The sequence below is a fragment of the Dreissena polymorpha genome, chromosome 11 (genome assembly GCF_020536995.1).
Source record: "Dreissena polymorpha isolate Duluth1 chromosome 11, UMN_Dpol_1.0, whole genome shotgun sequence".
In the NCBI taxonomy this organism is placed as follows: domain Eukaryota; kingdom Metazoa; phylum Mollusca; class Bivalvia; order Myida; family Dreissenidae; genus Dreissena; species Dreissena polymorpha.
The window spans coordinates 29,611,885-29,638,692 of record NC_068365.1 but is presented as its reverse complement, the minus strand read 5'-3'; the positions used below and the strand labels follow the sequence as shown (position 1 = coordinate 29,638,692).

The following is a 26,808-nucleotide window of genomic DNA, read 5'->3' as shown; positions in this document are numbered from 1 at the left end:
TATTTTAGTGATGACCTTACCCTTTGTCTTGATAATATCCTACTTCTTATTTTAATCATGTCACTACCTTTTTAAATAATGCCCCATCCGTTATTTTAATCATGTTTCCCAATCTCTTTTGAGTTATGACACACACCCCTTAATTTAATAATGTTGAAACAACTCTTTTTAATAAATTAGTATAATATCCCATCTCTGATATATCGTTAATGACCACCACCCTTATTTAAACAATTTCCTAACCACTTATTAAAGTAATATCCTCCCCTTTTTCATTAACACTACATGTTTATCAGTATTTCCATTTTATAATAGCCTTGATAAATCTCCTTTATATAAAATCTATTTTTTTCGCCATTAACACATTTTTATTAGGAACATTATTTATATACATGCATATTAAAAATTATTACCATTAACATTGTTTTTCTTAGATTTGCATTTCTTCTCAATCGTTTGTGTAGGTTCACACTTTGCTGGGTCACCTCTTTTAAGAGTTTTCACCATCTGTCGCATGTTTGTTGTTACGTCACACTCACCCCAGCTTGTGCGACGGTACTTGCACACTATGAGAGCATAGGATACATAAACCAGGAAGAGCGTACATTAACTTGGCAGAGGGTACATTAACTTGGCAGAGGGAACATTAACTTGGTAGAGGGTACATTAACTTGGCAAAGGGTACATTAACTTGGCAGAGGGTACATTAACTTGGCAGAGGGTACATTAACTTGGTAGAGGGTTCATTAACTTGGTAGAGGGTACATTAACTTGGTAGAGGGTACATTAACTTGGTAGTGGGTACATTAACTTGGTAGAGGGTACTTTAACTTGGTAGTGGGTACATTAACTTGGTAGAGGGTACATTAACTTGGTAGAGGATACATTAACCAGGCAGAGGGTACATTAACTTGGTAGTGGGTACATTAACTTGGTAGAAGGAACATTAACTTGGTAGAGGGTACATTAACTTGGTAGAGGGTACATAAACTTGGTAGAGGGAACATTAATCAGCAGAAGGCAATGCTAAGGAAGGCATCAAATACCCACATTCAAATAGACATTTTAATCAGAAATATTTCATATCTACCTGTATTTAGGGCCATTGGACAAAACTTAATTGTATTGAGACCATTTAAATACATGATTCTGTATGCGTGCCCTTCAAATATACATATTTATTTGAAAAATATTGTAATCTATCTATTTAGGGCAAAACATTTATAAAATCAACTAGCCTTTGAATTATAAAACAAAACAATAAAATTCTCCTTAAAAGAAAATAAGTCAGACTTTCATATATGTTATGAAATTTTTAACAGGAAGATATTTATTAATATTTGCAATAGTTACTTCATTTAACAAATGCTTATTGCTCCCCATTGACAGAAAGCATACATACATACTTATAGCACCCATTGATTGGTACATGAAAATTATGTTGAACATAATTTGTAATTCAATCATTCATCATCTAAAAAAGTAAAAAGCATGAAAAGTGTAACTCAAAGAATATTGTGTGAATATATTATCAGCCATCTCAGAGCTGACTTTCCAGCCCAGCCCCTTCACTTGAGAGGGGGACAGGTCAACAAAAATCTGGATGATAGAAACACTAAAAGCTTGCAATTAGCACTAATATGGTTCAATCATATTTTCAGAGGACCATGTTCATTGATTAAATTATCAAAAGGACCATATTTGTATTTAATATCTAATACACCAAATGTTCTTTGGCCATGCTTCAGTACCACTGATTCAAGTGAGGCAATTAACCCTTTACACACATGCATTAACTCTTTAAGTGCTGGAACCGAATTTTAAAGGCCTTTGCAAACAGTTTGGATCCAGATGAGACGCCACAGAATGTGGCGTCTCATCAGGATCTAAACTGTTTGCTATTCTGATAGTATTCTTTGAAAAAAATCGAAGAAAACGCTTATTTTTAAAATTCAGCAGACGACATTTTAGCAGAAAACAAATTTCCCAGCATGCAAAGGGTTAAGTCCCGTTTTCCCAGAGTGCGGCTGGGTTTGTGATTGAAGTACTGTTCAATACATTCAAAGAAACAAACAACACAATCAGTAAAATTTCGTACAATGTGGACGTAGATGTCGATCTTTGCACTTCTTTGTTTGAACTTTTGTGGCGTTACATACGCTAGGATCGCCCTCTATCAAGGTCAGTGTGCGTGACACTGTGTTGGACGCCGCCTCGCAAGGTCTCCATGCACTCTTATCATACTTGCAACCTGCGCAAAAGAAATGAATAAAAGTATATGCAGATTGTCATCTGCTTCATATGATGACTGCTAATTCTTACTTATGAGACACTTTTACAGATGAGCGCCTTAGACCCTGATTTTGATTCAATATTCTGCAAAATATGGAATGTGATCTTTGGTTAAAACTTATTGTCGAGTTTTAAATTAATTATAAATTATCATGCATGTTATTTTTCAGTCATTTCATTAAATACTGATCGTTTTATACATCTAAAAAAATTACTGCAATGACCGATAGTGCATTAATATTTAAGTTGTAAATAAGAGAATATGGTTGTATAATTCAATCAATTTACTTTGAATCCTTGGACATTTAACCTTTTACAAAACAAGAAATGTGACCTTCACAGTTTTCACAAGATCATTATTGAAGATGCAAGGACATCTCATGACATACAATGGTCATAAGAAGATCACATACGCTAACCATGAGTTTGTTGTACTCAGGTGGGCTAAGAACGTCTAATCTCAAAGTCTAAGACGAATGACAGACAAGGAACAACTAACAAAATTAACAATAACACCCTGAGATCAGGTTAGCTAAAAAAGCAGAGCAGTATGCGTTGGTCTACTGGTTTATTCAAGAATATAATGATGTTCTCAATAAAAAATAATCTCACATTTGTTAGCATTGACTCCTTTCATTGAAATTGTGGTTATCACTAGCAAAATGATTTATAAATGAGTTATAAATTGGAAAGCAGTTTTTTATTACTTACTGTTTGGAAGAGTGTCATTAAAGACTTTTTATATTATAATTAAAATAAATATGAATACATTTGCATTTTCCAGAACAGTTGTGGTTACAAATGAATCAATATAAAGTCAGACACTTTAATTGTCCAAGTTGAATAATATCAGCAGATGTTAAAACATTTTGTTTTCAATTAGCAGTTACTTCCCCTTAACCTCTTGCTCAGTTGTTTACTACCGGTATATATGGACATTGATTACTTTGCATAATACTAAAAATGTGGTCAGCAACAAAGATAAATGTATTTTTTGCATACACACTGTAAATCACATAACATTTATGACAGAATAATAAAATCATGGTCAATTAAACATAAACACGGACAATATCCAGCAGAATTTAATAAATACCTAAAGTAATGTACAACTGCAGGTCAATTAACTACTGAAAACATTTAACACTGCCCCAAGCTACAATATAAACCTGATGACGTCCAACTTTGATTTGACAGAACCTGACATTGAACTTGTTTGATTGATGTAAATGTGTACTACATGACAAATGAAGAAGTATGACTAAGATTATTAACATCTTGTCAACAGGGCATGAAATATTCCTTTCGAAGATACCTTTTTGTCAAAACCAATAGATTTTATAGTTTCATGTCCATATAGAAGTTCATAAATAATAATAAATCATTTGCTTTTTAAGTGTCATGTCCCATTTATAAAATGACGGTTATAAAACAGTGTGTACACTACACTCCTTAATTACTATTAAGGTCAGAACTAAATTTATTAATTTTTAATTTTATTTAACCTGAGGCACCATTTTGCATACATTAACACTGAGACAAGTATAACATTTATGTCATGAGCAAAAACTTTAAACTGTCATGCTCATGACGTTATAAAGATCTAAACATTTAAAATATGCACATTTCCTGAAACATTCATGCACATAATCAACACAGCAAACTTTGACAAAATATTCACAGCCCAATACGGCGTAGTAAACCATTCAAAATTAAGTGAAAACTTTTCTTTTCTGAAATATAAACTAGTTCGTAGTAATGTTCAAAATATCTTAAACGTTATCAACTAATACATGGCCTGGGTAAAGCCTGACAAAAGTAACCTGACATTTAAGCATGAAAATTTATATTATTGTTACCACTAATCATTAACTTTTTCCCCTATTGAAATAAAGTTTAATCAATATAATTAATTATTGCAATTAATGTTATTCAACTACTACTAAAGTATGTGTATAAATAAAACAGAATACCAAATACAAATAAACAAAACACGCCAAGGGTGTAATTAATGAGGATATTTGTTTGCCTGGGGGTAAATAATGAAATATTTTCTCAATAAAGTGAGCTAATTAATATTTACACAAGCGCTCCCATTTTTTAGCCTCTGTGACTTAAGTATCTGTACTAAATCTTATTTGACTACTTCACTAAGCAAATATTAAAAACTGTATTAATGACCATATACATGTAATCATGTATTAGTTATCAATATGCATATTTTAAGTAAGTATAAATGATTTGCATGCCACCATTTTGTTTTTTGCAACCTCAAATCAAACCATAAAAAATGTTGAGAAATCTAAAATTTACTATCTTTTAATGGAACAATAAATCAAACGTTCTTTACTTCGATGACAAGTTTAGCCAATAGAGACACGTTAAGTCACATTTTACGCAGAACTATAAATTGTGTCAATGTGTTTTATGATCAAATCTGCACAGATTACTGGTAGTGGGGATTTCCCAACAGTGTACATGCATATGAATGAGCTTTTGATCTTAAAGCAGAACATTTTTTGTAATTGTGTATAAGTCTATTTTCGTTGATGTTCTACTTGTCATTTACATTTGAGTCATGTTCTGAGAAAACTGAGCTTAATGCATGTACGTAAAGTGTTGTCCCAGATTAGCCTGTGCAGTCCGCACAGGCTAATCAGGGATGACACTTTCCGCCTTAATTGAATTTTTGCTAAGAAGAGATTTCATTTAAACAAAAAATGTCATAAAAGCGGAAAGTGTCGTCCCTGATTAGCCAAAGCGGACTGCACAGGCAAATTTGGGACGACAGTAAACGCACATGCATTATGCCCAGTTTTCTCAGAACATGACTCATTTATTTGAGCCTCATTTGAGAAAACAGGGCTTAATGTTTGTGCATAAGTTGTCAGTCTAGATAGGAAACAGTAAACACTTTCCACCTAAACTTGATTTCTCGCTAAGAACAGAACTCCTTTAATAGTAAAATAACATAGAAGCGGAAAGTGACACTTAAACACAAGCATTAAGCCCAGTTTTCTCAGAATGAGGCTTATTAAAATTTAGTTTTTCATCAATGTTTTATCCTTTTAGACTGATTATAATCATGGGGACAAACTTCACCAACCATTCTGATTTTCTTCTTTCTTTTTCTTTTTATTTCCACAGGGTCTGGTCTCATTAATTCTCGGCTGGCAACGACCTTTCTTCAGGACCATTTCTCGGGACTTGAGACCTGTTTTTGGGTCACACTTTCCCCATTTACTTGCTTTTATGTACTTGCAATTACCTGGAAAAGGCCAAGAATTAATTTAACTTAATTTTTCATTTTTTAAGGGCAGAAAAAATTGGTGATAGCACTATAGATCAAACCTGTGAGAACAGGTGATCACAATTAAAGACTGTTTTTTTTATTTATTCTTATGATATCTAAATGCAAACCATTGCACAATATCAATAAGTATTCTTTATTGATAATAAGGGAATTATTATTCAATGCATAACTTTTTAATGAATTTCTGTTGGGTGAGTAAACAGTCACTGTTTTATGTATTTGTTTTTTATGTTTGTTGAAAATTGTGAGAAAAGATGTTTCTGCCATGTCAAACAAAATAGTACCGGTAAACGGAAACATTCTCGAGTATTTCAATATTCACTATGGCAAACCAAATTAACATTTAACAACTGACACTTTAAAAAGATGTCTGTCATTGTTAATTGATGGATCCACAAAATTAATTGCATTTATACGGTTAAGTAGCATTATTAATAATTATATTGCAGTAGATGAAATGACCAAACAAGCAGGAGATCCTTTAAAAATCGTACAGAAAATGATACATAAACATTGAACACACAAAGAAATTAAGTCTGAAACATTTCCATGAGAAAATACTTTTAAGGCCTTGATGTTTGCGTTTGCAGATTTTCTCAACAGTCATGGTGGGTTGGCATGTGTTTGGATCCCCTCTCTTCAATGTCTTGACCATGACTTTGACATTCGTGGTCTGGTCACACTCCCCCCACCTGCCTTTCTTGTATACACATCCTAATAACAAATAAATGAACACATATAATTATTCCTTAAAAAAGTAATTTTTTTTTTTTCATACTCCCCCCCCCCCCGCAAATTAATTTCATTCAGTGTTTTTTCAGAATAATATTGCAGGGTCAAAGTAACAGATTATAATTTCAGTTTAATTGAATGGTGGCTTAACATGTAGGTCTTGTTTTTAGGGTAGTTATAAAGTTCAAATTGAAAAGCATTATTTTTTACGACTGATGCATAATCCCACTTGATGTTTGTATCAAACAATATTTTAGGGCACACTTTTTTTGTACACAGAAAAAGTATACACTACAGTGAAAGAATACTATAATAAAGTTTCCAGACATCCACTTTTTTAGCCAAAATAAATATTTTGTGTGACTTATTTTTCATTTTTTAGCCAAAATAAATATTTTGTGTGACTTATTTTTCAGACACCCCGATCTTCTCTATAATTAATGAATCTACACATTTTTACAGTTGCATTTGATCATAATTATACCTATTTGTCTTAATACTGTGACAAATTGCTTGCGTTTTTACAACCAGATGACTGTCATAAAACCTGGTTGTCAGTGGACAATCGCAATTGCTTTATTTAAATTAATAGACATGCATATCAAGTATAGACAATTGTTTCATCTGATAGCATCAAGCGGTTAGGCAGTTGTAATAGTCGTAAGCACCCAATAAATCATCCGCAAGTTTTTTATTTGTATTATTTTTAGACGCGTGGTGTGATGTAAACTTCTGCCAACTCTGATCATCTGATTGCTTTTGAAAACAGTGTTTTGTTAATTTATGCTTCTTTAAAATGCAGATATCAAATGATCAATCATTGTACTCAATGGTAATATAGCATTCTATAAAACAAAATAAATGTTATCCTAGGAGATGATTAGATCAGTAATTCATACATACCCAGTAATGGCATGGTGTTTACAAGCACAGGTTATCATTGATCGACACCATTTGGGAAGTGACGTGATTTATAGAGAATAACAGGTTACTACCTGATCGTTTTGTAATATATCAGGCAAGGCTTAGAATAAAATTAATGACGTAGCTTGCCAAGCCTTTATTTTATTCGTTCTAAGCTTGATATATTACAAAACGATCAGGCAATAATCAGTTTTTCTGTTTATCATACCTCTACAGCGCCCATTTTATCAGACATAGTGAAAAATAATAGCTACGCCGCTGCTTTTTTGCGGGCATTAGTACTAGTTTTGACGTTTGATGTGTTCATAATGACATCATGAGTATTTGCACTTAATATTTCTAAAATATGTTTCTTTAAGTTTATGTTGCTTTTTCTGTATAAATTACTCAACATCTTGGTATCAAAATTGTTTGTCCTGTTGAATCTGATTCTATTTCAACAAAAAAGATTACTTTATAGTTGATTCTGATTAATATGAACTAACATGAAACATCGAATGATATAACAACTTCCTGCTGAAGGGATATAAAAATATATATCATACAGCCTTATAACAGGCAGATATCAATGGTGTGGTATGATAAACAGAAATATCCCAATGTAAATGCATCAGAAAATTGTCAAGATGGCTCTTAATGTTTGCACACTGTCTTTTAGGGAATATTTTTGTGCATTTAAATTTGTGGACAATTTTTGTTTAGGTGTCAATACCTTTTGATGACTTCTTTTGACGTTTACAATCTTTCTCTCTAGTTTTAGTCTGTGGGCACTGTGATCCACCAGTTTTCAGTGTCATCAACATCGTCTTTTTGTTTGACACTGGATCACAGATGCTCCAGGTCCCACGCTTATATTTACAGGTGCCTGTAGTGACAGAAAGACTTATTTATTCTAAATACGAGTATTTGTAATAAATTGAATATTGAATATTACATGACTGTGGTGTTGCTATGGGTTCTTTCGCACTAGGGGACATAACTTTATAAATATCACAAGGAACAATTGTAGCAAGTGTGAATGATGTATGTTTAAAAGTGTTAAAGATTTTCTGTGGACAAATTTTTGCCTACAGACAGAAAGGTGTAGAGACAGACAGAAAGACAGACAGACAGACAGACAGTCAGACAGTCAGACAGACAGACAGAAAGACAGACAGAAAGACAGACAGACAATACAAGACAAGACAAAGACAGACAGATGGACGGACGGACGAACAGACAGACAGACAGACAGACAGACAGACAGACAGACAGACAGACAGACAGACAGACAGACAGACAGACAGACAGACAGACAGACAGACAGACCAGGCAAGGCAAGGCAGACAGACAGACATATAGTGAATGCAGTATACACCCACTTTACTTTGTATGGGGTGGATAAAATACCTAAGAAAATGTAACAGATGTTCATTGGAACAGTTTTCACAGAAATTAGGTAAGATTTAATGTTATGGTTAAAAGCTCTATGCAATATGCAAATCATTTTATTGGCCTCATGAAGGCAATTCTTAAACATTATTTTGTGTGGTTTATAGCTTACGCACAGCAGGCGGCCAACACTATAAAGCAATTAAAACCAAGTTTCTCAACATGTTTGTTCACCAGTCTTACTTGAAGTAGTTTCATGTTTCAAGGCATTACATTTTCCAGTCAATTGAACCAGGCAGTTTTTGGTTCTCAGATAGATGGCCAGAAAAGATATCTCCATATCTCATTAACCAATTTGATGAAATTAAAACAATAAATTGTGGTATTCTGAGAATCGTTTTACTATGATCCACACTTTTCAATACTCTTTACTCTCCATTGCTCCCTGAAAACGATTGAAACTTCAATATTTGGGGTCTTTTTGTGGATATTAATTTGATCATCGTATTTTATGTATAATAGCAATGTGTTCACTTTAACACAATGGCCCTGACAAACTTGGATTTTGATTTAAACCTTTTCATTAACTTTTTTTTCATTTAAGCTAAAGTGCATAAAAATCCTAATGCTTATTGAGAAACTCTCGAGACTAATTCCTGGGTAGAACCAGTACATGCTGCATAAACAGAGGGTCTTGAGACAACCCCTAGAGAGAGGATCTAACCCAAGACCTCCTGATTACTGGGTAAACACCGTATCCACAATGCCACTGCAACATGACAAAGTTCAGACAAAGACTGATCACATGTACCACCTTGTGTGTACAAACCCATTTTTCATGACATAAACATTCATCATTCAACAATGTACAGTCCTGAGAATAAAAACTGATATAATTATGCGTCATTATCTGACTTACATTATTAAACACATAAATGGTCACTGCAGATGTATGCAAGCTATTCGAGGAAGGGGGCTGAATATCAGAAACATGCATCCAGCCTTTAACCCTTTGAATGCTGGGAAATTTGTCGTCTGCTAAAATGTTGTCTGCTGAATTTCTAAAATTAGCATTTTCTTCGATTTTTTTCAAAGAATACTATCAAAATAGCAAACAGTTTGGATCCTGATGAGACGCCACGTACTGTGGCGTCTCATCTGGATTCAAACTGTTTGCAAAGGCCTTTAAAATTCGGTTCCAGCGCTGACAGGGTTTACAAGCTAGTTTTTGGCATATATTTCCCTGCAAAAATGCAGTACAAAGATGGACCATAAAATAGCCTAATTGCTTCATGAAAGAAGATCATGAATTCTGTGGTGCCATTGGATTGGGTGATTGGGGGGTGTTCATAGACCTTAAAAATGTGTTGTAAAGTAAGAACTGGTATGGTACAATATTGCAATTATGTAGAGGAAAAAGAAAGGGAGTGTTATGCTGTTTCAAAATGATCATTATGCAACATGTATACTTCTCAATTAATAAATCAAAGCGCTGAAGGCACTGAAGTTGTTGGCTGTTGTCGTCCTTGATTAGCTTGTGCGCATTGCACAGGCTAATCAGTGTGCACAGGATAATCTTACTTGACATGCATTAAGCCCTGTTTTCCCCGACAGCAGCCAATATGTACAGATTTCAATGATAAACACTAGACTGGCCAATGTCGTCTTACAAGCTGGTATATACACTCACTGCTAGAGCAGAATCATTTGTCGTCTGCTGCAGACAGGCAGCGGTTATCGTCCCTAGCAGAATGAGTTGCGGTTCTTACCGTAGCTAAGGCTTCTAAACACATACTGATTTGCAAAATATGCTCTGTAAATTTAGTCAGCCGCTAACGCGACCAACTAATAACTGTTTTATTTACCAGTACAGATGGTCTATCAACAATTTCAAGCTGAATTTCTAAAATAAAATCACTAATGAATAAATGTTTTAAAAGGTGACTACTACAAATATATGTTGAACATAATGCTGCATCCTAAACAATACAAAGATTCATTGCAGTAATATGAGCATTGCAAACACCAGGACTGACATAGAATTTGAATTCAAATTAACAAGACAACATGCACATCTGCATGATAAAAACATACCAATCCTGCATACAACATAACATAAATTACATGTCTTAATGTACAACAACAAATGAATGCCTAATGGAACATCTCATGTTTTTTTTTACATGAAATGTAAATATGACCGGCTTATGCTATCTGAAAGAAAATGGTGTATTTTCATCTATGGTATATTAAATGTGCTTTTCAGCTTAAAATGTATACTTTTAGGCTCAATTTTTCAAAAACTACCCACAAGCGATATTATGGACCCAAAGTAGACTCAACAAGGCTGTCCAGCTATATCTCCATCAGTAGTAATTTTACCTTAAAATGTGACCATAAGTCTTATTAAGTCTCATTTACACTAATTTTAAAGAACAATGCAGTCCAAAGGACCCCTTCATCTTTATCCCCTCAATGATCCTTTTGACCTTCAACATTGAACTAGACTTTGAAGAGGTTTTACTGCCTCCTGGGGTCGCACTTTGCAAGAACATGAGAAACATTTAGGTATGTTTCATGAAAGTATTGTTAGTAGCATTAGAAAAGACAGAAAGTGTGACCTTGATCTCTACTTGGCTTGACTGCCCTCTCCACATGGCCTCAATAAGCAGAACATTTAAAGCAAGATTCATAAATATCCTACCGTTTTCTCAGCACTTAGTTTAAAACACAAATTTAGTTGGATCTGGTAATTAATATATGCACCATATTAAACGAAATCTTAAATACATTTCAGCTTTAAGGTCAAGGTCAGATGAATGTTTTTCAGCTACCCTGTTTCCCATGATACCTCTCTGTCCACGACATGGCCGTTCCTGGACCTGAACGGGTGGACAATCGCCTCCACCACGCTTCAGTGAACGCTCGCGCTGTTGAGTATTCGTGTCCGCATTGCACTCTCCCCATGGGCCGGCATTGTACTTGCATTGACCTATGGAGAAAAGAGTAAACAATTGACTTTTTGGTGAGATTTGTTGGACGATTAGTTAAACCAATTGAAAGCCTTGTAACATAGTTGACGGAGAACGCAATAACAAGATAAACATTAACCAAGTCCATTTCTGATTTCTTTACGTTTTATTTCTGCTTATTAAAACATCACAACGCTTTCAAAAATGTTTGTCAAATTCAAGTTGACCGACTCTCTTATGTTCCGATTCAATGAAGCCATCGGCAGTTGCTAGGCAGAAATCATCTTATTTGACCATGTCAACGAATATTTTTGATGGCTTTTCAAGATAAGTATATTTGGACTGTGTTTCATAAGTAATCTTGTTTGACATCATTAAGTATATACCTATAGGCAGTCACGTTTTGACTTGTACCATGATAACCGTGGTACATTTTAATTTAAACTTAATTACGTTCAATTATGATTTGGTAAATATTTAAACCGTTATTTTCTCTATAATTAAACAACTATTACATTCTATTCTCTATAATTAAACAACTATAAATAATCTCCAAAATTCAAGAATCCTATTTATGAAATTATGGTTGTTGTGATAAAAGATTTGGTAATAATTTTCTACCATTATTAATTTATAAATACAAACTATGTTACAGCGTAGACTTCAATGTTTGTTGGAAATGTCTCATAACCAGAGCAAATCTCTTGCCTGATTCCTAGAAAATTGTAAAGCCTGTTTTAACAGTAATAGCTTAAGCTCATATTTTATATTGCAATAAAATGTGTCTTGTTCTGATAAAACTGGGCATAATGCATGTGCGTAGAGTGTTGTCCCCGATTAGCCTGTGCAGTCTGCACAGGTTAATCAGGGACGACACTTTCCGCTTTTATGGTATTTTCAGTTTCAAGGAAGTCCCTCCTTACCGAAAATCAAGTTTAGGCGGAAAGTGTCGTCCCTGATTAGCCTGTGTGGACTGCACAGGCTAATCTGGGACGACACTTTGTGCAAATGCATTATGCCCTGTTTTCTCAGAACAAGACAAAAATGTTCAATAATTGATTTGGAAAATGATACCAGCCTTAATTGAAAATTAAATACTTACATAACGTCATAAATACTATTTTGTACTTCACAATTAACTTACAAAATTTAATAGTATTATGAATCAATGGAATAAGTAACTTATGACTGTTATGTGTACACCAGGCTTAACTGTTTTTGAAAAGTCAAGGCCACATGCTTTGCCTTGACTGTTCCAAATTGCTTACACAAGCTTTAATCAGTTTTATTCTTAATCCTTAACCATCTAAATACGTATTTTGACGCATTTGTAGTCCCTTAGAAAGTTAATTTAATTTACGACCTTTCTTTCTAGATTCAATTTTTTAAGGTTTCATCTCCAAACCTTAGTTAATGATGAGCAGCAAAGAGCATAAACCTGAACAGACTGCAAGTTACTCGCAGGCTGTTCTGGTTTTATGCTGTTTGCACATAGCCATTTTTACTTTGCTTCTGAGTGGAAAAGGGTTAATGTAGTTTTGGTTAAGTGCATTAGTATTGTACAGATCATTGGTCACTGGCTGTAAATAAAGGTCCAGCGAATGTTACCAAAATGTCTTTCCTGATATTATGTCTGATATTTCATTATTCTCATAATTGTTAAACTTTTGTTTACGCTAAGTGTCAACAGTTATTGTTTTAATTATGGCCAAAAATGTTATAAAACAGTGTTTTCTCGAGGCCAATAAGGTATTTCACTGCCAACATCCCTTCATAATCATGGATGCTTTTTGACATATGAAAAAGAACACACCAAAGGACAGCAAAGAATTTTTTTATGGATGTTTATCATTTACTGTCTCTGTATGTTCAGACAAACATACTTCACCCAAATAGTGAACAGGTTTTCATTGAATTGGGTCTTGAAAAGATAGATTACATCTTAGCTTCATATCAATGATTGGATCCATTATTTAGAAGTCATTATGTAGGAATTATTGCAGTGGGTCCCATATCACTCACTGGATTGGGTATTTTGTAGATATTATGCCTGCATGCCTTATATCACTAAATATTCAATATCTTGAGGTTGGATAGAGGCATAACACTGAAACTTCACATTTATGTAGCTTACATGAATACCTAGCTTGGTTTTACATTTGGGAAAAGTCAATTTAAGGTCAAGGTCATTTTACTATAAATAAATAAATAGTTTCTGCTTCATAAATTTCGCTTTTATGGAGATGTTGTTCTTAACGAAATGTTAGGTAGGTAGGTAAATGCAGATGTAAGTTAGGATTTTGTTAGGGCAATTAGGTTTTTAGATTGAGATCATTGCTAAAAATAAAAATAATGTGTTTCTGGTCAACAAATTCAGTTAAGATGAAGACATTGTGCTTTAATCGTTTGCGTAGGTAACTTACATGCAAAGCTAGATGGGAATTACGGTACATAAGTATTAAAATTAAATTATCAACTAAAATGTTAAAAACCTGGTTTTGTGGCATTGCCAAGATTTTTGTTTTTATACGCCAATATCATTTTTCAAATCAGTTATTGCATGCCTCACATTGTAGCCATTTCTGCTTTGTTATTTTTGAAAAATTACATAATTACACAATAAATGCTGTTGTTTTTTCAGTTCACTGACCCCACATGTTGCCAAAATCAACTAGCAATACAATGTAATTTACAATTTCTTGGTAAGCAGAATAATACAGCAAAATTAACTGAAGCAGATGAATATGCTTACATAATGCAATGTAAAATAACAGTAATACATATGGTGTCAACATAACAAAATCATTGAAGCCTACAAATAGGTGAAAACAGTGAACATAAAAATGATTTTTCAAGGTGTATTTTGAAAATGATGAGGTCCTTCCACACCTCTGACTATATTACACATCTAATCCCCAAATGCTCCTACCTAATTAACTTACTAGACTCCAGATAATTGGGATAAATTTGAATAAAAGCTGCCATTTTCAGCTTGTTCTTACTGAAATATTTAACAAATTGACCATGCTCTGTAAACAAGAGGACCTAAAAGGCGCAAAGTCGCTCACCTGAGATAACAAGATATTATTTGGACAAATCTTCTGACCAAGTTTCATGAAAATCGGAAAATAAATGTGGCCTCTAGAGTGTAAACAAGGTTTTACTATAGCCATATACGGAAAAATGCCCCTCCCCCTGGCAGCCATGTTTTTCAATCAACAGGCATCATTTTTAAACTTGTCCAAGATATTATCGGGATGAATCTTCTGACCAAGTTTCATGAAGATAGGACAGTTAATGTGGCCTCTAGAGTGTTAACACGATTTTACAACTGCCATATAAGGAAAAATGCCCCGCCCCTTGGAAGCCATGTTTTTCAAGCAAACATAATTTTTTTTCAAATTCATCCAAGATATCATTGAGACCAATCTTCTGACCAAATTTCATGAAGATTGGACAATAAATGTGGCCTCTAGAGTGATAACAATGTTTTACTATAGCCATAAATAGTCATATCAGGAAAAATGCCCACGCCCCTGGTGGCCATGTTTTTAAAGTAACCAAAACCATTTTCGAATTCATCCAAGATATCATTGGGACAAATCTTCTGACTAAGTTTCATGAAGATCGGAAAATAAATGTGACCTCTAGTGTTAACAAGGTTTAACTATAGCCATATAAGGAAAAATGGCCTTCATGGCGGCCATGTTTTTCAAACAACCGGCATCATTTTTTAACTCATCCAAGATATTATTGGGACAAATCTTCTGACCAAGCTTCATGAAGATCGGACTATTAATGTGGCCATATATAGCCATATAAGGAAAAATGCCCCGCCCCTTGGCAGCCATGTTTTTCAAGCATTTTCTAACTCATCCATGATATCATTGGGACAAATCTTCTGACTAAGATTCATGAAGATCGGAAAATAAATGTGGCCTCTAGAGTGTTAACATGGTTTTACTATAGCCATGTAAGGGAAAATGCCCTGCCCCTTGGCGGCCATGTTTTTCAACCAACCGGCATCATTTTAGAACTCGTCCAAGATATTATTGGGATTAATCTTCTGACCAAGTTTCATGAAGATCAGACAATAAATGTGGCCTCTAGAGTGTTAAAAAGATTTTACTATAGCCATATATAGCCATATAAGGAAAAATGCCCCGCCCCTTGGCAGCCATGTTTTTCAAGCAAACGTTACCATTTTCGAACTCATCCAAGATATCATTGAGACCAATCTTCTGACCAAATTTCATGAAGATTGGACAATAAATGTGGCCTCTAGAGAGTTAACAAGGTAAATGTTTACATTGCACAACACACAACGGACAACGCAAAACGGACGACCCACGACGGACAAAAGGCGATCACAAAAGCTCACCATGCGCACGTTGTGCTTAGGTGAGCTAAAAAGGGGTTTTTATTGCATGTGCGTAAAGTTTCGTCCCAGATAAGCCTGTGCAGTACTCACAGGCTAATCAGGGACAGCACTTTCCGCTATTATATTTTTCATTTAAAGAAAGTCTCTTCTTCCAGTTAAGGTGGAAAGTGCCATCCCTAATAAGCCTGTGCAGACTGCACAGACTTATCTGGGACGACACTTTATGAACATGCATTAAACCCCTTTTTCACAGAGCACTGCCCAAATTTATGTTGTCTTGTGTTGTGGGGAGAAGTTGGAGTATCTGACGAAAAACCCCACCTGTATGGTATAGTGTCCACCAACATAACTCACAGAGATTGAACTCTGGTCGCCTAGGCCAGAAGCATTTGCACTTACCACTGCACTACCCAGACAGCCAATGACTCTTTAAGTAAGAAATATCACATTTCTTCACTGAATGAGAACAACAAGGGAAAAGCAAGAATGAAAATGGGGCTTGTCAATGGTCGCTGGGTTCACTATATGATTGGTAGAGGTCAGAAAAGGCCATCCCGGGAAGAATATGTTTCCCAAGCTATCACATGCTGAAAAACAGTTCCAAATGAACTATTGTCATATACCCTTTCCCCCATAAGAAGCAAAGCAAAAATGGCTTTTGGAATCAGCATAAAACCAGAACAGCCATCAAGTAACTCGCAGTCTGTTGAGGTTTTATCCTGTTTGCTGCTCATCAGTATCTAAGGGTTTTGACTGAAACCTTTGAAACTTGATTCTTTAATTAAATATAAATTTCTAAAGGACTACAAATGTGTCAAAATAGGTATCTTAGTGGTAAAGGGTTAATGTTAAACAAGAAATATCTTTAAAAAAGATATACGGCGTAAATAGTTTAATGAATGAGATCAAGTATAGCGAATGTCTTTTTCTGTGCAGTTCTTAGCTGCATCACACGCAGTACGGGATGTTACGGGGAGTTTTCGCGGCTTATTTTACATTATAACATATTGCTGGTCATAAACCTATAGATACAAAACAGAAAACCAAAAGAAGAATGGAAGTGAAATTTAAACATACGAGTCAACCGGCCACACGAGAAGTATCCGTATTTATAGGCGCGTTCTTCGAACAAACCTGTTTTAGTGGTTTGTCGGGCATTGCTATTTGATTCGATTATGAACAGTATCAATTATCATCGTGCTAATGCTTAAAGTGATATTATGGGCATTTTGCACTGTTGAATTGAGCTGAAAAGAATTAACAGGTCAAAATAGTTAGTTAAAATGTGGTTACTGATTAATTATCTGCAACTCACCTTGCTACCAGTTGTTTATAAAAATATATTTTATATTCGATATTCTTACGTGACCCACCCAGTCCTGTAAGCTGAAATGATCCGTAAAACAATTTCGTGTCTTTGTGTCGTATGAACAAATCTGCACTAAAACTAAATTTAGGTTCAACTCGTAAACGCATGATCAGTTGTCAAACCAAAGTACGGTTGATATTCAAATGCATTATTTTTCTCTTTCTGGTATATTGTCTTAGTATGATGCTGCTGCATTAATTAATATAAGTGTATATGAAGTAGAAACATAAAAAATAATCAACGGTTGCGATAGACACCTATAAACTGTTACATGCTCATAATATCACTTTAGTACATTAGGCAATATGGACGAATAATTATTGTTAAATTTATCAACAATAATATTTATCATTGTATTGTTGAAAACACATTAAGAATCTATTATTTACATACCATAATTATATTGCTGAATATCTTCATTTAACATATTTCTGGCCTAAGAAAATTCCAGGTCACCTAGTTCACGGATAGCGTCTTTATTATATAACGATTATTTTACTGGCCGCCAACTCCGGTGATGACCTGTATATAAACTCTGAATGTCCGCGAATTGACCCGATATACCTCGCGGGTTGAAATGCAATGCTTTAAAGTGAGGCCTCGCTTCCATTGCTCTTTATACTTTTACATGTTAACATGTTGACAGGAATAAGGAAGTAAGTACTAAATATGAGAACATAGCCTTTTAAGTATAAACGCTCTTGCGCTGGTAATACTCTGAAAATAAAAGGTGTACGCACAAACTGTATTGATGTTGAGAATTGAGTGTAAAACTGTTCTATCTATTAAGCCTTTTCATTCGAGATAAAATTGTTTCATACAGTAAAACAGTGTTACAAAGACGCGGATATGTTTCCAATGTTCTGGCGGTATACTCAAATCAGCCAATGGAATAAATGAAGTGTATTCATTCGTACCTAGCCGCGGGAAATTTTATTGGAATTTTATTGGACACTTACAAAGGTCAGGCTAAGGTGAAAAGCTGGCTTATGCAGCTTACGCCGAAAAAAAGACTGAGAAGACAATTATCACACTCATTTTGTATCTACATGTATCTCCAGGGATCTCTATGAGATATTACCTTAGAGTCTGACACCCAAACAAATAAAGTCTTGAGAGAAACCCAAACCTTCCTAGTGAAACACAACATTTTAGAATCCAGGGATTAAGATTCCAGTACAACTGTAAAATAATTATTATTCAAGTTACATTAATTTTCATTGACTGATCAACGAATTTAACAGAAACTGTCGTAAAAGAACCAATGCAAATTAATCATTTTTTTCCAAAATGGGATATCTACGAATTTAGCTACCCAAGAACAAATCATTTATTATAAAACCATGAAAGTTCATATCGACACATATGAATGATGTTACAATATTTGCCCCTTTTCAGACCTGGGGAAGGATTGTACTGGTGACCACATTAGTATTAACCCTTTTCCCATCCGCAGCAAAGTAAAAATGGCTTTTGCAACCTTCATAAAACCAGAACAGCTTGCAAGTAACTCATAGTCTGTTCAGGTTTTATGCTTTTTGCTGCTCATAAGTATAAAAGGGTTGGAAATAAAGCCTTCAAAACTTGAATATAGTAAGAAAGGTCTTTAATGAAATTTAATTAAATTCTAAGTGACTACAGGTAAAAATGCCTCAAAATATGTATCTAAGTGATCAAAATACGTATCTACGGGGTAAAGATTTAAATAACCAATTAGTGAGGTAAATGGTACAACAGAATAGGCTGTAGCCATATAAAAATAATTTTACATGCAGTTATTATTGTGATTTCAGTAAAAAGTTATGTTTCCGCTAATTTACCTGAGGTACAAATAAATGTGCTCTTAATCCGTGAGTTCATGTATTGTAATTTAAATTAAATGAGCTCAAGTCTTTTGTCACCATGGAATATTCCTGTCAAAAAGTGCTTTGCAGCATTAAGTTGTTTTGTCCCAAGGGATCAGTTGAGTTCCAAAGTAAATTGGTCACATTTAAAAAAGATTTTACCTGGTAAAATAGCATTGGACGCATATGACCCAGATTTAAACTCTGCCATGGTATTGTAATGATAATCATTCTGATTAAGTTTAATCCAAACTGAGTCATAAATGTGGCCTCTAGAGTGCGGAAACAAGGTTTTTCTTTGATTTGACCCCATGACCTAGTTTGGAAACAGATTGGGAAAGGGCCTAGAAATGATATTGTCAAGAGAGATATTTTCAAGTTTGATTAAGATTGAGTCATATGTATGGCCTTTTTTTTTATGGCCTCTAGTGTGGTAACAAGGTATTACAAAGATTATAGCAGATTACCTAGTTTGTCCATGCACATGATCTAGCTTCAAGCTTCTAAATATTGACAAGACAAACGTTCTGACCAAATTTCATCAAGATTGACTAATAAATTAGGTGTTTTAAGATTCAATCTGTTGACCTAATTTTGGGGACCCACAGGGCCAAGATTCGTAATGGGCTTAGATGTTTTCCGTTTAAACAAACTCACTAAGCTCCATTAAGATTGGATGAAAACCATGGCCTTAAGCATAGTAACAAGCTTAAAGTTGACACATGTGTGCGGTTGCACAATTTTGTGAATAAGTTTAATGTCAAAATATCAATAAAATGCGTATCTCCTGAATGTGTTGATCATGATTCATTTCACTAGGAGCGCTTCTATGCTGTCATGCCTGAAGTATTATTATTGCTATGATGTATGTTGCATAATTATGTCATTGAAATTCAGAATTTAATTTTAACAAGGATAGTTATTATTATAATAAACAAGAGCACCGCATAGGGGGTGCCAACGCTCGGTTGTGGGTGCAGTTTTGAATAGATGACTAATGGGGTTGTTTACCCTCGGGACTTCTGTTAAAAACCATTGCCCGAGCACACTGCTTAACATAAATACTCTGCGTTAAAATGGTCAATAAAGGCCATATGGTCAGCCCGATTTTACTGGGCTTAACCATAAATATAATAGGATACTTTGCAGTGTTGGTGTGGTGCTTTAATAAAAATCTAATAATTTAAAAATAGCTTTACTTATAACAGTTAAAGGGCGTTATAAACGCAATACTCAACATATCAATTTTGCCTATATAAAACGCTGTTAAGAAAGCGGTGTTTCAATTGGATAACAGTTTATTGAGACGATGGCGCTGATTGGTTTAAATTGCTTTACTAAATAAGTCAAGTAGTTCAATCCGTTTTGGATTCAGAAATTTATACATCAGATGACCTTAACATAAGGTTCACTATATGTAATGTAAACAATGCAGAAATTTCATTTAAGGAAATAGTGAATAAATGAAAGCTTGTCAGAAGTTTTATATTAGAGGTCCCAGTGACCTTGACCTTTGACCTAGTGACCCAAAAATGGGTGTGGCATGTAGAACTTTTTAAGGTGCATCTACATATGAAGTTTAAAAGTTGTAGGTGGAAGCACTTTGATTTCAGAGCCAATGTCCAGGTTTTAGCACGACGCGGACAGCCGACGGCAGACGCTGGATGGCAAACGCCAGACTGCAGACGCTGGACGGCGGACAACAAGCTGGCTATGACAATACCTCGGGTTTTCTCCGAGCTAAAAATGGGGGGATCCGGAGGTCATCTGTATATAATTTAATCATCATTATCATGAACTTATATACAATTATATTATGCCATTTTGTTTTAAACATATAAGTGTGACATATGTTGGGGAGTTCAAGATTTTTGACAGTTTGTGACAAGTGGTAGGGGGAGGGATACAAAGGATACATTGTTACCATCCTGCAAAGATTCATGTAATGTGAAAATAAAGTCCAATTGTTATAACTTACAAGTGAAACAGAAGTTAATGTTCATACACAAACATATAAGGCATCATGAGTCATAGGCAAAAAGCTCACACCATGAAACATTTGGTATTGTTTCAGAAAAATTTGTATGGCAGTTTAATGAGTGCATTATTTTACATAGCAAATAAGATTAAACTTTTATTTTTTTATTTTATTTTTTTTTATTTTAAAGACTATTTTAACTTATTGGAATTTCATGTTAAACAAGAGCTATCGCCATAGAATGACTTATGCCCCCTATAAACGCTTAATAGAAGTTTTTTGAAACCTAAACGCAAATTTCGAAACCAAATCGCGGACCCTAAGTTCAAGGTCAAGGTCACAGGGGTCAAAATTTGTGTGCGTATGGAAAGGTCTTATCCATATACACATGCATGCCAAACATGAAATTGCTATCTGAAGCGACATAGAAGTTATCAGCATTTTTCGAAACCTAAACGCAAAGTGTGACGGACAGACGGACGGACAGTCTGATCACTATATGCCCTCCTTCGGGGGCATAAAATTTTTAGTTACTAAATTGTTCATGATTATGTGAAACATTGCAAAGAATTCCATTATACTTCTTATAGATTTCAGGCAGCCAATATTGAGCTTCTTATTGCATGAACAATAAGCCAAAATATCAGCAAATTTAGCCCCATAAGACAGTATAACTGAATGGTTTGTATGTCTGATTTATTAGACTACCAGGCCACTATGTACCAGCACTGGTAAATATCTAGTTGCTATGCTCTAATCTGAAAGACGACACTAATATAATATCATTGGATAATCAATAAAGACCTATAAACGATTGTATCAGTGTATTGTAGGGCTTATATTTAATGGCACTTGAAAAAGAGACTTAATTCCTGCTAAACACTTTACAGCCATACCCATGATTCACCATGGTAACATTTCAAATGCAAACACAAGCTTTTTAATCAATGATTTGTGCAGGAAACATTTGAAATTCCACACAACCGGGTTTCTGATTTAATCCATTGAAACATGCAGGAAAAGTCTGCAAAATGTTCTCTGAAGATCAATAGATCAGTAAAAACTGGTTCCTACAGTGGCGGCTGTAATCCCAACAAGAGACTGATGAAACGTTCTATCTGGCATGTTCGCAGCCATGGCAGTGCAGAAAATGGCAGCCCATTGTGAGCGCGATGGGAATTTTAGACCTTACACCATGGAGATTAATTTCCCAATAAAGATGCCTTCTTTATTGATGTTTATTGGAAATAAAAGCAATCTTAGGATCCATATTGTGCAATAAAAAAGGGGTGAACATTTAGAAACATTCACTTAAGAGCAAAATGCACTTACAGCTGTCTAGATCTGATCTAGATCTATTGGCGAACCTATTTTTCACTAAAAGAGTTGATTTTGAAAAGATAATCAACATTGGGTCGATTTCTCAGTGCAGATAATTATCTGCAAGGACAAAGCAAATCTATATTCGTAGTCGAAAGCAGGAATTCTACATGTCAGAATTCATTGATGAAACACAAATCACATGCTCATGTGAGGTTATAGACATCACACTTGGTTGAAATTTGAATGATCATAATAATCACATCAAATCCAAGTATTTTTTCGGCGTAAGCTGTATTAAGCCAGCTTTTCACCCTGACTTGACCTTTGTAAGTCTCCAATAATACTCAAATAAAATTTCCCGCGGCTAGGTACGAATGAATACACTTCATTTATTCCATTGGCTGATTTGAGTATAACACCAGAACATTGGAAACATATCCGCGTCTTTGTAACACTGTTTTACTGCATGAAACAATTTTATCTCTAATGAAAAGGCTCAATAGATAGAACAGTTTTACAATCAATTTTCGACATAAATACAGTTTGTGCGTTCACCTTTTATTTTCAGAGAATTACCAGCGCAAAAGCGTTTATACTAAAGGCTATGTTGTCATATTTAGTACTTACTTGCATTGCATTTCAACCCGCGAGGTTTCGGGTCAATTCGCGGCCATTTGTGAAAGTCAGAGTTTATATACAGTTCATCACCGGAGTTCGCAGAAGGGGTTGCGATCATTCAACACCGGTCTTACTGACAATACCGTAGTGACTGTAATGCATTGCATTCTAATCCGCAAGGTATCAAGGTCAGTTTGCGGTCAGTTGCAGAAATCTTTATATAAACGCCGTGTCGTAAACTTTGTGCACTTGAAGTCTGTTTTGATCAGAAAGATACTAAATAAAGATATTCGGCGATATTATTGTGGTATGTCAATCATCGATTTTTAATATGGTTTCAACATTTGCATGATAAGGACCAATTTTGATAAAATTAATTAGAAATTTTTATCCATTTAGACCAGTTTATTAAGCATGAGCACAATAATTCACTATACTATAATTATGCAATTAAATAAGATTCGAGTATTGCCGGCTGACCTATATGCACTCGTTTATTTTCATGTTTCTTGGGTTTTTTTATTCTGTAAATATAGATATCTGAGTAATATCACATAAAGCAAAATAAGACACGAAATCTGGCGCAACACCCCGTAATTGATTTGCTTATGATGTAGCTAAGAACTGCGCAGAAAAAAGGCATCCGCTACTTTTTATCTCATACAGATAACTTTTGATCGTTCATAAACATCGACCACAATCAACGCCGTATATCTTTTTTAAAGATATTTCTTGTTTAAGATAGGCAAGTTAGGTATAACAAAATTGAAGTCCTAAGTTGGCAAAGGTCAGAGGTCTGATGATATTGTTGGATTCAATATGGTCATAAGGGTTGACTGTTTGATAATTAAGTTGTTTAGCATGCAGCAAAATAAATTTACCAAAAATTGCCTGTTTCATTTAGCATTGAAATAAAGTTACCAAAAATTGACAGTGTTATTTAAAGTTCAAATTAGGTCAAGGCCATAGTTTGGTGGGTTGATGTGATTAGAAAAGAAATGGCCATAAACAACAAGTAAAGAAGTATTAATGAATTTTAAGAATGGGTGTTGGTATTACACAAAACAACACAATATACTTAATCAAGATAAAAGCCAATTTGAAGACATTTGTCGAAAGTAGTTAAAAAAACTTTTGCATCCTAGATTATCAAATCCGCAAATTTAAGATCAAACAAACAAGAGCTTGTCACAGTAGTGCCAAATCCCCACCAAAATATGTTTGCTTGTATGACAACATTTGTTTTAGAGTAAAACATGGCACCTGTGTCATCTATTTATGTTCCAAGGATCAATTAGTTATATAGTGTTGGAGTTATGCTGTAGAGAATAAGTATGGAAATGAAAAAAGGGACATAATTAAAAAAGAAGACTATAAACAGTACTGTACTTGATCACTCTATTTTTCCTTAAACTCATCTATTCATTTTACAGTGAATACTTCCATGTTCAAATTAAAATTTTATTGTAAAATTAGATAAAGGAAGATATTAAAATTGAAAAGCTAAAATATTTACTATGAAATTAAATTAAATATAATTTAAAACTATAAATAAAGAAAATATAAATAAAGAAAAAAAGGGAGATAATTCAAAAACTATGGCCAAAAGAGTTAGGGTTCATGTTCACTGCACTTTTCCTAGTTGCCATCTGCTTATATTTCTAGTTTCAAGAAAATCCCTTCAGTGGATTTAGAGATATGCTCCGGACAATTACTTTGAAATTAAATAAATTGAGATAATTCAGAAACTAAGGTAGATAGAGTTATTGTTCTTATTCACTGCATTTCTCCTACTTGCCATCTGTTTATATTTCAAGTGTCAAGCAATTCCCTTCAGTAGATTTAGAGTTATGCTCCGGACAAAAATTTACTTTGAAATTAAATAAAGGGAGTTAATGCAAAAACTAAGGTAGATAGAGTTATGACTTATCTTACTTAGTCACTGCACTTCTCCTACTTGCCATCTGTTTATATTTCAAGTTTCAAGTAAATCCCTTCAGTAGATTTAGAGTTATGCTCCGGACAAATATTTACTTTGAAATTATATAAAGGGAGATAATTAAGAACTAAGGTAGATAGAGTTATGGTTCTTAGTCACTGCACTTCTCCTACTTGGCATCTGTTTATATTTTAAGTTTCAAGTTAATCTCTTCAGTAGATTTAGAGTAATTATCCAGACAAAAAATTACTTTGAAATTAAATAAAGGGATATAATGCAAAAACTAAGGTAGATAGAGTTATGACTTATGTTACTTAGTCACTGCACTTCACCTACTTGCCATCTGTTTATATTTCAAGTTTCAAGTAAATCCCTTCAGTAGATTTAGAGTTATGCTCCAGACAAATATGTACTTTGAAATTATATAAGGGAGATAATTAAAAAACTAAGGTAGATAGAGTTATGGTTCTTGGTCAGTGCACTTTTCCTAGTTCCCATCTGTTTATATTCTATGTTTAAAGTAAATCCATTGAATAGATTTGGAGTTATTCTCTGGACAAAGTTTTGGACGAAAGGACTGAAGGACAGACGGAAGGACTGACAGATGGACGGAGACTATTACTATATCCCCTCCGAAAAATGTTTTGGCAGGGATAAGAAGCCTGATTTTACACTTGCACACAATGAGAACATAGTTAAATGAATCTACAGTAAGGAGGACATTGCCACAGATTATGTTTAAAATTCAAAGCGCTGAAGGCACTGTAGGTGTTCGCTGTTGTATAAGTTTAGACGCATCTCAGTTAAAAAAATTATGTTATAGCTTTTTATATTGCAACTTTTACATGAACACAGCCCATTCAAAATTATAAAGAGTGTGTCTTGAAGAAAAGGTCCGGATGTGTTTTTTTTAAATCATTAATAAAAAATATAATTTAAGCTTCATTTTTTTGGGAAAACAGGGCTTAATGCATATGCATTAATTGTCATCCCAGTATCAGAGACTCTCTTTAAACAAGCAACATTATAAAATCAGAAAGTGTCGTCCTAGATTAGCTTGTGCGCATTGCACAGGCTAATCAGTATGCACAGGCTAATCTTATTTGACATGCATTAAACCCCGTTTTCCCTGAAAGCAGCCAATATGTACAGATTTCAATGATAAACAATAGACTGGCCAATCTCATCTTACATGCTGTTAAACACTATAAGTCATATACACCCACTGCAGTGTACCAGGGCTGAACTATAAACAGGCAGATGTGGTGGTTATCTTTCCTAGCAGTCGCTCTTAGCATTTGTCATCTGCTGAAACAGGCAGTGGTTGTCTTTCCATAGCGTAGCTAACTTCTAAGTACATACTGATTTGCAAAATATGCTCTGTAACATTAGTGTGAGCTAACGCTCACACTAAGAACAGGGCTGTAGTAAATGTACTTTTTGAATTTGCTATCAGAGTGCTTCTTCAATTTTAGCACACAATTTCATTGGTGTACATTTAATACAAATATCTTTATTCCAGATGTTTCAACCCGACATTTGAAACATCATGAAATACACTAGGGAAATGATTCAATGTAAATCTGCTACAAATTCAACTTGTAGTTACTGGAAAAATGCATGTTGTTGCGTTAAAAAATCATCTAACCATATAATTGCCATCTCAATGGGATACATTTTGTGTGCCTTTGTGCAGTGAGTTGAAAGTGAATTTATTCAGTTTTTGCAGTGTTTTAGAGCACTTAATAACTT

At 34.4% G+C, this 26,808-nt stretch overlaps 1 protein-coding gene across 50 annotated transcripts in view; it reads right to left on the bottom strand.

Annotated features, from left to right (window-relative positions):
- LOC127849548 (uncharacterized) overlaps positions 1–26,808 on the bottom strand; it is a 130,527-nt gene that overhangs the window by 13,649 nt on the left and 90,070 nt on the right. For all 50 annotated transcript variants that reach the window (XM_052382231.1, XM_052382228.1, XM_052382236.1 and 47 more), the window contains 6 exons: positions 11,484–11,624; positions 7,974–8,126; positions 6,167–6,319; positions 5,399–5,560; positions 2,099–2,251; positions 414–566 (listed from right to left, as the gene is read on the bottom strand). In XM_052382231.1, coding sequence (XP_052238191.1) covers positions 414–566; positions 2,099–2,251; positions 5,399–5,560; positions 6,167–6,319; positions 7,974–8,064 — 712 coding nt within the window. In that variant the 5' untranslated portion in view covers positions 8,065–8,126; positions 11,484–11,624. The remainder of the gene's footprint in view (positions 1–413; positions 567–2,098; positions 2,252–5,398; positions 5,561–6,166; positions 6,320–7,973; positions 8,127–11,483; positions 11,625–26,808) is intronic.